At 38.3% G+C, this 12,526-nt stretch overlaps 1 protein-coding gene across 2 annotated transcripts in view; it reads right to left on the reverse strand.

Annotated features, from left to right (window-relative positions):
* PDE6B (phosphodiesterase 6B) overlaps positions 1–12,526 on the reverse strand; it is an 82,687-nt gene that overhangs the window by 28,291 nt on the left and 41,870 nt on the right. For both annotated transcript variants that reach the window (XM_074274907.1, XM_074274906.1), the window contains exons 7-14: positions 12,035–12,101; positions 11,709–11,756; positions 11,361–11,510; positions 6,936–7,079; positions 5,985–6,050; positions 4,635–4,781; positions 2,814–2,921; positions 25–134 (exon numbers count right to left, since the gene is read on the reverse strand). In XM_074274907.1, the coding sequence (XP_074131008.1) occupies positions 25–134; positions 2,814–2,921; positions 4,635–4,781; positions 5,985–6,050; positions 6,936–7,079; positions 11,361–11,510; positions 11,709–11,756; positions 12,035–12,101 (840 nt within the window). The remainder of the gene's footprint in view (positions 1–24; positions 135–2,813; positions 2,922–4,634; positions 4,782–5,984; positions 6,051–6,935; positions 7,080–11,360; positions 11,511–11,708; positions 11,757–12,034; positions 12,102–12,526) is intronic.

Raw genomic sequence — 12,526 nt, forward strand, 5'->3', positions numbered from 1 at the left:
GCATCATTCTAGGAAAGCACTTACTTCATCTGGTAGAGGTTGTTGGTTCCCCTGTGGTCAATGTCATGGCACAGGCCGGCTGTCACCATGGCAAAAGCTTCCAGGTCTGTGTAATAGGACTTCAATTTGCCTGTCTGCAGAAAAGGAGAGACTTGCTCTTCAGTCCCTCTGCAGTTCCTAATGCTGTCAATCATCCTTCCTTTTCTGGATACTGTCTTCTCCCTTGCATCCCATTACACTGGTCTCTCCCTCCCAGCTTCCTTCTTCCTCTCTGATCAAACTACAGTCTCCTTTGCTGGATCTTTATCCACTTTCTTTCCCCTAAGAGTGGGTATTTTCCTGTAGCTTTGGTCTATACTTTTTTTTTCCATCTTTATCTGTACTTTCTCTCATGATGACTTTATTTTTTTTTCTTGTGGGATCAGTCTTCATCTCTATGGAAATGATGCACAGATCTATATTCATCCCCATCTTTCTACTGAATTCTAGCTTTGAATTACCAATTGGCTCAGCACATTTCCCTCTCACTAAGGTCTTTTAAAGTCACTTCTAGGCCTCTAGTGAATTACTAGGTTTTTGGTCTCTGTCATTTTCTTCTATCCCAGGTCATATTTTCACCAGATCATGAAGCCCTTCCCAAAGCAGGGTCATTATGCAACCAAGTCCTTGGTTGTCCTTCACTCTGGAATGTTAACTGTTCTCATGCCCTGGGCACTAAGCTTCAAAGCTCACTAGAGAGGTTTTTCTAGTAAGGCTCAATTCATCACTTCCTAGGGTGGTCCATTTGATTGGTAAATACATAGTATAGAAGCTCCTCCATGTCTCTATGAAGGCTCTGCACTTATTTGCCCTAAACATGAGCCTAATTCTGGCAAGATGATAGACTTCAGACAAAGGCCAGTATATAACTTTGAGGCTATCAGCCAGTTCTTTAAGGTCAAAATACCTTGAGTGATTTATCTGCAGGAACCTAGTCAGTTTACTGAAAATAAACATCTTATGAGAGCCTCATGGAGGGGGCTGGCTAGCCCCCCAATGCAGGCACTTGGGAAAATTCAGCAGAGAGCTTTTTTTTGGTTGGCACTAGGCCTTCTTTGTCTAAGTAATGTATAAGTAAGTTCTTTAAGTAAATTTCTTTGGAATCTCACCCTTGGATGTTCTGCCTGGGACCTTCCCAATCAGGATCCTGAAAACTGTGAACCGGGATTCCTTAACTATTTGATTCAAATTTTTTCTTTCAATATTATTACTCTTCTTTTTTTCCTCTTTGCTATTTTGCTTATTACTGCTGTGTTGATGTTGTAATTGTACTATTCCACTTTTATCCCAGATAGTTAATCATTAAAGTATCTCATAAACCATTGAACTGTGTTATTAAGCTAAAAGTAGTGACTTATTGCAGGAGAAAATCTGAACTGCATGATCCCTTAATCAGATACCATTCCACATTTGGACAACTCCATTTGTTAGGAAGCTTTTCTTCACATTTAGCTAAAATCTGTCTCTCTGTTCCTTCCACCCAATATTCCTAGTTCTTCCCTCTCAGGGCCCAGCAGAAGAAGCTAAATCCCTCTTTCCTATGACAAGAGGGATTTAGCTTTTAATTTCTTGAAGATGATCATTATATCTTCCTAACTTTGTTCTTCTACGAGTCAAGTATCCACAGTTCTTTCAGCTGTTCATATGATATACCTCTACTTCTAGGTTATTTTCCTCTGGAAATGATCCAGATAATAGAATTTTTTTCCTATAATGTGACCCCATACTGTATACCATATTCTATATAATATGTTTGGAGGAAGGCAAAGTACAATGAGACTATTACCGTCTACTAACCATGCTCATCTCAATGGAGTCAAAAATTGAATTAGTCTTTTGGGCTGCTATGCTTTCTATATTGAACTTGCAGTCCACTAAAAACTTCAGATCTTTCCCCATACAAACTGATCATCCAACCTCATTAACCCCCTATTCTGTGGAGTTGATTGTTTTTAATATGAAAGAAAGATTTTCATTTTACTTTTGTTGTCATTTTTACAAAATTTAGTCCACTGTTTTGGCTCCCTAATGTATTTTGGGACTCCAGTTGTGTTTTACCATCATTTTTAGTGAAGCTAAACTATTTCAAAGTTGCAATGTCATTCTGACATCAAAGTATATTCGAAGTCAAAGAAGTGTCCTTTCCTTCATTCCCTCTCATCCTTGTACCTGGCTCCAAACTTGTTTTATAATCCTGGAAATTCTCTCAATATCTGAGGTTTCCTTCACTGGAAAGATATCTGGAAATAAATATCTCTGAGACTTTGTCAACCTGAAACATCCCTCTATAACAACCCACATTCTCCTATTGGTGAAGGGATTGCATTTCTTTTTGTTTGTATTTGTGTTAAATGTTTGTTTCTTTCCCTCCCTCCCTCCCATCCTCTATTATTTTATCTTCCCTCCCTCCCTCCCTTCCCTCCATTCTTCCCTCCCTTCCTCCCTCCATTCTTCCCTCCCTTCCTCCCTCCATTCTTCCTTCCCTTCCTCCCTCCTTTCTCCCCTTCCTCCCTCCTTTCTCCCCTTCCTCCCTCCTTTCTCCCCTTCCTTCCTTCCTTCCTTCCTTCCTTCCTTCCTTCCTTCCTTCCTTCCTTCCTTCCTTCCTTCCTTCCTTCCTTCCTTCCTTCCTTCCTTCCTTCCTCCCTCCCTCCCTTCCTCCCTCTTTTGCTTCCTTCCTTGCTATTATGACTCTTGTCAGAGCTTATTGAGGACTAGATAAGCTCACCTGGGCCCAAAGGTCCCTCCTTAGAAGAGAAAATCAATCAAGCACATACCATGAGAAGTGTAAACATGGTTTGAGCTACATTAAAGCCATGGCGCCAGTTATGGTAAGTAATTCTTCGGTATCCTTTGCTGACCGAATACAAGAACCTAACTAAGACCTGAGAAAAGAGTGAGAGAAAGAATAGTGGTTAAGTTTATGCTTCTTTATATGCTATAACAACCTTCTAACTAATCTCCTTGCCTGTAGTCTAGTCTCCCTCCAGCCCATCTCCCATACCATTGCCTGAGTAATTTTCACAACACTCCACTTTGGTCATGTTACTCAAATTGATAGAAACACCTTACCTTGTGTTCAAGGCTATCCACAATCTGATTCAAGCTATTTCAGTTTGATATAAGGAAAAAGCTTCCTAGTAATTAGAGTGATCCACAAGTGCATTAAGCTACCCCATGCATTAGTGAGCTCTACTTATTACAGGTCTTTAAGCAGGAGATGTTATGGGAAGCTGGCTTAAATAGGTTCTGCTTGGTGCCAAAGGACAGAACAAGGAACAATAGATCGAGCTTGTGGGCAGTGGGCAGGGGGAAGATTTTGCACTTCAGTGTAAGTGCAGTGAAGACAGCAATATTGACTACTAGTGGAAACTAGGGCAGAGGCTTCCCAGCTCCAACAATTCTACTTGGCTTTTTTTCAGTGCTCTGATGGAGGTGATTTGTATGGCCACTAGGGATATTAGGGGAATGCTACTGAAAAAAATCTCCTCACCTCTGCTCCATTTATTTCCTTTATCCTCTGGAACTGCACTTAAAACTTCTATAGAGCTGGTTGGAGAGAATTCTTTCATCTCCCTACTTTCTATCCCCACAAAGCTCCTACTTCCCATGAAGATCAAAAAGGGCCATGTGGATGGAATGAAACTGTACATTTCACAAACCAACAAAATACTAGTGTTTGAAGCAAAAGTTGGATGGCCACTTTTTAGGGATGACGTGAAATGCATTTCTGCTCATATATGGTTTGACTACTGAAATTTTTTTTCCTTTATCCTTTTCTAGCTTTCTCTAACACCATAGCTTCTCAGACAATGTTCAGCCCAAGTGGACTTCCAAATGTTTCTTGATCTCTTCCTTTTCTTACTCATCTCTAGAAGTACCTTTGCTCATGTCACACCCATATCTAAAATGATTTCTTTGCTTCTTCACCTCACGTTTCCATCTGTACCTTAGGAGCTCCACACCTGGGCTAATTCCTCCATGAAATTCACTAACCCCTTCAGCTAAAAATGGTCCTTCCCTCCTCATCAAATTTCTCCGAGCATTCGACCTCACCTTTGTACTTATCTCACTCTCTCTTGTGTAGCTATTATTTGTGCACACATTTGTCTCATTGATTGTTACTTCCTTGAAGGAAGGATCTGGGCTATTTCTATATACATTTGCTCTGTAGTTATGTCTATCTTCATGTTCCTTGCATGAAATGCATGGTCCTAAATATGGTTGGTAATAAATAAATAGTTGAAAGCCCATTGGATTTCATCCTCTGATCCCTAGTTTTCAGATTTCCCCACCAGAAATGCTACCTGTCATTCCTTCTCCTGTATTCTAAAGTTTCTCTGACTCTCATTACTCTAATATGCCCAACATCCTTCCATCATCTCATCATCCCTCTGACCTTATTGTTCTCCTGTTCTCTCATCAAACCATCATCCCGTGTTCTACCCTCTTTCTTTCCCTTCTCCCTTCTGGTCTTCTTCTCCCATCACCCTTTTATGTTCCAATTGCCCTGTCTCACCCCAGAAGGAAAGGTAAGAATAAGTGAGCTGGTGGGAGGTTCAGACTAGATCTTTGGGTAACCACCACTTTCTTCTTACCTCCTGAGGGATCTGGAATTTCTTGACCACGCCCAGTTCATAGTACATCTGGATCCCACATTTCACCAGCTCCAGCTCCGTACATTCCAGGTCTGAGAAGTGGAACTCATAGATGTCAAACTTGTTGGGTCCTGGCAGCTCATCTTTCTAAGGGGAGTGCAGGATTTGGATCAAAATCTCAAGGTGATTATCCTTAATTAATCCCAGCTCATAAACTCTGGGAGTCTGAGACATAGGAAAAGAATGATTGGAAGATCAGAAAGTGGGCCTTTTATTATAAAGAGATATTCTATGAAATGATGTATAACCATACTTGAATGTGTATATGCCATGTGTTTATGTATATATATATACACAAGTAGATAGCTACAGATACATATGTTTATAAATGCACTGCGGTCATTTGGTATAGTGAATAGAGAGCTAACGTCAGTCAGGAAGACCTAAATCGTGCATCTAATACATACTGATTGTATCATCCTGAGCAAATCACTCATTATCTCAGTGCCCAGGCAACTCTCTAAGACTAGAAATGGAAGAGAAGGTATTGACTATCATTGATCAAGGGTGATTGCTCACCAGACATTTGTGAGTATGGGTCTATTTCCTATCCTTACTGTGTATCAATGTATGTGTGTGTGTGTGTGTGTGTGTGTGTTTGTGTGTGTGTGTGTGTGTGTGTGTGTGTGTTTGTGTGAATGTTTATATGTATGTGTGTCTGTATGTGTTCACACATAATCCTACGTGAAGAAGATTTGGTTCTGAAGCTTCGGTCCCAGGAAAATGAGAACACAGACAACTGAGGGGCAGCAGGAAGTCCCAGAATTGTGAGCTGTAAAGTATCTTAAAGATATCTGATTCAGAGGTACTTCATCTTTTTGTATCATGGGTCCCTTTGGCAATTTGATGAAATCCATGGATTCCTTTTAAGAATCATGTTTTCAAATGCATAAAATAAAATACACAGCTTTACAAAGAAAACCAATTCTAATGAATACAGTTATCTGAAAAAAAATCTTTTTAATCAGCAGGTTCATGGAACCCAGGCTACGAATGCCCATCTGATATTCCAACATCCTCATTTTATAAATGAGGAGACTGAAATCCAGAAAGGTTAGTTCTACAAAATGATGAAAGAGGGAGAGACAAAACAAAAGAGATTGAATTCCAATAAAATATTAATACAGAGACAGAGAAAGATAGAAGTCATAGAACAAAAGGTAAAGAGAGAAGAAGGTTGGTAGACCATTCCCCAGGATATACCTGCCTATTCCCTCCCCTCTCCAACTTCTGTCCCTTGCTCTATCAGACTATTGACCCTATTTCTACCTGGCATGATTGACTCCTTACCAGGATCATTCTGAGTTCATCCTCATCACAGTCCACGGGTTCCCTTCCCAATCGTTCTCTTGTTGGCTAAAGAAAAAAATATAATTTATAGGACAGAGTTAATACTTCAGACACTTTATGAAGCTCCTTACTGCTCTTTCTGTACTCCCCAAAGTACCTTCACTTATTAAGTTTATAAATTTGGTTTTCTGAGCATTTCGAAACTTGCTGGGATGCCATCTTGTGGGGCCACTGGAACCTCTATTCCCTTGTGAATCAGGAATGTGTCAGCCATATGATTTTTGAGACCTTAATCTGGGTCCTTTGGTGCCCTGCTCAGGGAACTGCTAGGTATTCTTGGTCTCCAGGAAACTAAATCCTGGGAAACTTGTAATAAAAGGTACCTGCTGTTCAAGCAGCATAATGTCATTTCTATGTACTCTGTAAAGGTACATCTTCATAAGTCAATGAAAATCTATCTATCCAATCTAATAAAAAATGGGTTAGTATACAGCGCAGGGATTTCAGTGGCATCTTATGGTGACTGTCAGGACCTACTGCTTATTTAAAAAATATTTTACTTGGATTGATGAGACAAATGTGCTTCCCCATCATTACTACCACCCCAGTCAGGGCATCTCTGGCCCAGATTTCCAGATTTAAGCTTTACACAGACAAACACAACACAGAGGGAGGAAGGAACACATTTAGAGCCCAAGAACACAAAGGCACATTTGCTAACAATGACTTCCAATAGACCCAGGCTGGATGTGTAATTTTCAAGGAGTGAGCATGAGCAGACAAAGGTAGGTATAGAAACAGATATAGGTATAAGAGCACACAGATGCTCAGAGAGGGATGCTCAGAGACTGTTAGTCACGGGGGTAGGCAGATACTTGTGCTTGAGCATGTAGAGAGATACACATTAAAACACACATATGTAAACAAAAGAAGTTATATGGAAAATAATACCAGCACTTCCTGGATTTCATCCTTATCACACTTCACGTGGTATAACACCATATCTTGGGCAATGTCCTTTCGGTTTTCTAGTTTATTCATCTTGTCATAGGTGTCAGGGTTGAGCACAGACCAGCCAAGGAATTGTGTTAGGGACTAAAAAAAATACAAGCAGGAGCATCATGTTAGCCAGGGTAGTATATCTATCAGGTGTAGTTGCTATCTTTATTCAAAGTGCAGGGGGGTCTTCATCCTCAAAAAAAAAAAAAAAGGATAGTTCAAAGGACACTTTTTCACTCTCCAGGTTATCAGAGAATAGAAAGATTTTTTTTTTACCTTTTATTCAGTAGTCTTTTAATGAAAAGTCTATGGTTTTCCTGCTATTGTTTATAACATTATATATATGTATGTGAATATACATATATATATATTTATAAATCATTATATATTTTGTTGTTTCATTCCAACAATACAGATGGAAATAAAATGTGTAGAAACATGCTTCTTTCTATTGTTCAAAAAATTATAGATTATTTCATTATATGTGTGGAAACATTATATGCTTCTGTTGTTCATAACATTGTAGATTTAGATCTGAAAAGGCACTGAGATTTTCAATGTCTTACATTTTACAGATAAGAAGATGAAGATTCAGAAAGGATATGTTCACACAGATAGTAACTAAGAATCAAAATTGGAACTCAGGTTCTCTGACTACAGAGCCTATTTTTTCCCCACTATATTACATGGACCAGAATTGTGATTAACCTTATATTATAGTAAGTATTTCTTTAGGAGAAAAAGAAGGAAGAAAAGAAGAGAGAGAAAGAAAGAAAAGAGAGAGAAAAAAGAAGGAAAGAAAAAAAGGAAAAAAGAGGAAGAAAGGAAGGAAAAGAAGGAAGGAAAGGAACACAAGGAAGGAAGGAAGGAAAGGAAGGAAAGGAAGGAAAAGAAGGAAGGAAGGAAGGAAAGGAAGGAAAGGAAGGAAAAGAAGGAAGGAAAGGAACACAAGGAAGGAAGGAAGGAAAGGAAAGGAGGAAGGAAGGAAGAAGAAAGTCAATCTTTTAGTGGAATAAAAAGGAAGCAATTCTAAAGAAGCACAAAACAATATAATTAAAGAGAAGGGGGAAAACATCTGAGCACCTGAGACTGAATAATAGATATAAGAGCAAGGGTGTGTTGCAGCTGTCTTGAAATGGCTCTCTAGGGATGGTGATCACGTTTTTAGTGTGAGCATTTACATCTTGAAAATAGCCACTACAAATCAGGGCAAGATTTTTTTTTCTTGTTGTTGTTAATGATTATCTAGACTTAGAAAAGGATCATAATGAAAATTAAGCTTCACAAATGAGCTATGTATTTTTTTCCCCTGAAGAATAAGTTGTTAAATGTTTGCCAGCATACTCTTGGATATAGGGTCCTTTCTGAAAAAGAAACACACTGGATTTAACTTGCACTGATTTGTTCTCTAAGAAATGATATGTATCTGAAAATGTGGTCAGGGACATAGACTTCATTCAGCAAGAATAAGGTACATCTCGTTCACCAAGAATGAGGCATACCTGACAAAAATAATATCAAAGTAGGATGTTTCCCTTAGGAGAACTCAAATGGAATGGAGAACATATGGAGTCTTATCAAATTTGATGAATACTACCCACTTCTGCTGATTCACAGGGCTATGAAGAAAATATCCAGAAGGAATCGAGGAAGAATTTCTAAGGATTGAGGAGTTTTTAGCAAGAAATTAGGAGTTTATAGAGAGGAAGGATAATATTTGTATCATTGCTGCTAATCAAATGCAGGATTTCAGAAGAGAAAGGTAGATTTGGGGAGTGAATAACTGGATAAGAAGACAGTGCTTGAGAATGAGATTTGGATTTCTGGATCATGGCTTAAAATATAGCCGGGAATGGACTTCACATAAGAAGGCCTGGTTAAAAAAAATCAACAACTAAACAAATGTTTGCATTTGCCTGAAATCTTACAAACTTAATCAAAAACATTTTAAACTTAAAAGCAAGGAGGAAGAAGAAAGTGTCTATGTATGTCCACCAAAATTAGATAGCATGGAGATAAGTTAGAATTTAGAAACTAGCAGTAGAGCTCCCAGAATTTCACAGTTGTCAAAATTCAAGAAAAAGGACAGAAATAACATTTAAAAACAACAACTATCAAAGCAAAAAACAAAATTGGAAAAGATCTGGAATTTTTAGCAAATTTAACATGAGTAAACAGTGGGATGTCACAAAGATGTTGTGATCTTAGATTTCTTCAAGAGGCAAAACTTCTAGAAATAAAGAGGTAATAGTTATACGTCTGCTCTTGTAAGACCATACTTGGAGTTCTCTATTCATTTCTAGCTACCCCACTTTAGAAAGGCCATTGATAAACTAGAGGCCTGCAGAATGGTGAATAGCTTTGAGATCATGCCATGAGAGACAGCTTAGATGTACATTAGGTGCCATTAGGTAGTATGCTAGGCCTGGAGTCAAGAAGACCTATGTGTAAATCCAGCCTTAGACACCAGCTGCATGTCTTGGATCAAGTTATTTAACCTCATTTTACCTCATTTTCCTCCACCATAAACTGGGGGTGTTAATAAAATAGCACATACCTCCCAGAGTTGCTATGAGAATCAAATGAGATAGTATTTGCAAATGTAGCTTTTCATAATGTGCTTAATAATAAAGGTATGGAATAAAAAATGCTAGCAATTATTGTGAGGATCAAGTTAAAAAGTCCAAGAATGGAAAAGACAATAATAACATAATATTTTCATAATGTGCTTAATCAATTAAGCTGTGGAATAAGAGAAGAAAATAGTAATAATAAAAATAATAAATCACATTTAGGTAATACTTTAAAATTCTCAAAGTGCTTTACTGATATTATTTCATTTGATACAATAACTCATTTTATAGAGAAGGAGCCTAAAGCTAAGAGATGAAGTGACCTTCCTAAGGTCACACACCTATAAGTGTTGAAGGCAAGATTTCAACTCCATTTTTATTTATGTCAAGTCCAGCTCTTTGTCCTTTCTGAAGGGCTGTCATGTGGAAGAGAGATTAGATTTGTCCTACTTGGTTCTAGAAAGCAGAAGTGGAAGCAACGAATAACAATACCAGTGAGGTATATTTGGGAGGATGAAAGGAAAAGTTTCCTATCCAATAGTGGAATGGGTTGTCTCAGAATGTGATAGGTTCTCACTCAATTCTAGTTTTCGAGGAAATACTGAAGCATTACCATTTCCTGTGTGTATTATAGGGGTTCTACCTGCTATAGCGTGGTTTCTGAAATTCTTCCCAATTCTGAGATTCTCTAATTCTGAGAATGGTGAGATGACAAGAAACCACTCCATAGAAGGGTTAGCTTTAGCTTTTCAGATTAAGGGTAAATATCCACTAGCTTCAAAAGCTTAATAGGATAGCATGTGGGGAAAAGGGTTGGAAAAAATTAGGTTCCACTTGGCCCTTAATAGAAGTAGGACCAATAAATGGAAGATTTTCCTAACACATGTAAAATGCATAATCATTTTGGTACTCTCTACTTTGTGGTTATATAATATATTATATAATATATTGTTATTAGTAAGAATAATAAAAACTAACAGGATAGGTTTTTTTCAGAGTCAATATGTTCTTCATTTTTACAGCTGAGAAAAATGAGAGAATCCAAGGTCACACAGAGGGGAAATGGGATTTGAACCCAATGTTCTCCAATCTTAAATCCAATGCTCTTTCAGCCTCACCACAACATTTGCATAGGGAATGTTCCTGTTAAAGTATAGAGTTAACCTCTTAGCTTCCCTTAAACTCTAAGATTCTGTAATGTTCCCTTGTTCTTTTTCCTACCAGGACAGTGACATGTTTCCTCAAATCAGGCAACCTGAGGATGGAAGAAGTAGAAGAAACTCCTAATACACTGACTGACCAGATTTAAAGTGAATGGATTACATACTCTTTCAGTGCTCCAGTTCTAAACCCTAAAGATGTTAGCTTCCTAAGTTCTATTCCCATAATTCTATTCCCATAACCAATGCCCCAGTTATCTGCAGGGGCAGTTCTGGGGGAACAAGAAATGGAGAAGAGTTTTATCCAGCCTAACCTTCAAGGAACACCATCCATCAGAATACTTGTATTTAGATTATTTGCACTTAGAATCACAAACACAAAAATTCTTCAATATTCTACTCTATACCCAAAACACTTTGATTCCAAATGTCTACTCCTAAATCTCTAATATTTTGACCCTTAATGTTCTCTTCTCACACTCAAAACACTGTCTCCCAAAGGTCTAATCCCATATTGGTAAGATTTTGATCTATAACCCCCTGTTGTCATTTTCAGAATGTTCTTATTCCTGAAAGTTTATTCCTGTGCTCAGGACATTTTGATCTGCAATGTTCTGCCCTCATGCCCAGGGAAGTTGTTTTACCTCCATAAGAACTTCATCTTGCTCATCAAAGGGTTTCCCATCTTTCCTGTTGTAAAAAGTAGCAACTCCAACAATCTCCTCTTTTTTGTTGACTATGGGCATGGAGAGGACGTTTTTAATAATCCATCCAGAGTCATCCAATGGCCCTTCCTAAATGAAGACAGGAAAAAAAAGAATGACTAAGTACTCAGGACTTTTTTATTTTTTTTGAATTTGGCACATAGGAAGCTTTGATGTTACTGTCTTGCCACTCAGGCAGACAATTTTCTGTGCATCTTTTCTGAACAGAAGCATTTTTTTTTCCTCAAACAAAAGGCACTTCTTATCAACAAATAGACAAATACTTACCTGAAATTGAAACATCTCATCTGCAGGGGCATTCATAATGTTACAGATCTGGGGAAGAATCAGAAAAATAATTTCGCTGGGAGCAGTTACAGCATAAGATGAAATTTTGAAGAGTTACTTGACCCACAACCTCATACACAAACAATCGTGTCTCTGTATGGATGGATGAGTATAAACAAAATATTCACATTCACTAAAACCTTAGGTGGGTGGGGGAGGATAAGGGAAGATGACCATGTCCTTAAATAGCCGTATAAATGCCAGCAGCTTATCAAGTACACTAGGCTCAAGCCACTAATGACATTAGAATGATCCAAAGGACTTACAAAGCCACTTTCTGCCACATAGGTTGGGAGGCCACTGACCAGTGCCCAGTGATCTTCTGGGGGAGTTCTGGAGGAAAGAGAAATGAAGAATAGTTTTATCCAGCCTAACATTCAAGGAACTCCATTCATCAGAATACTTGTATTTAGAACATTTGTACATAGAATCATACACACACATACATATTTATGCTTATATGGAAGCTCTAGAACTTTAAGGGAAGTTGACTGGCTTTGTATATCTTTTTTTTTTTTTTTTTTTTTTTTTTTGCTGAGGCAACTGGGGTTAAATGACTTGCCCAGGGTCACACAGTTACGAAGTATTGCATGTCTGAGACCAGATTTGAACTCAGGTCCTCCTGACTTCAGGGCTGGTGCTCTATCCACTGCGCCACCTAGCTGCCCCAAGCTTTGTATATCTCGATGATATGAATTTAACCTAGGGCAAGAGACAACCAGGAAAAGAACTGGAATGAGGGAAGATCATGAATTTAG

This window comes from Sminthopsis crassicaudata, chromosome 6 (assembly GCF_048593235.1).
Source record: "Sminthopsis crassicaudata isolate SCR6 chromosome 6, ASM4859323v1, whole genome shotgun sequence".
NCBI lineage: Eukaryota > Metazoa > Chordata > Mammalia > Dasyuromorphia > Dasyuridae > Sminthopsis > Sminthopsis crassicaudata.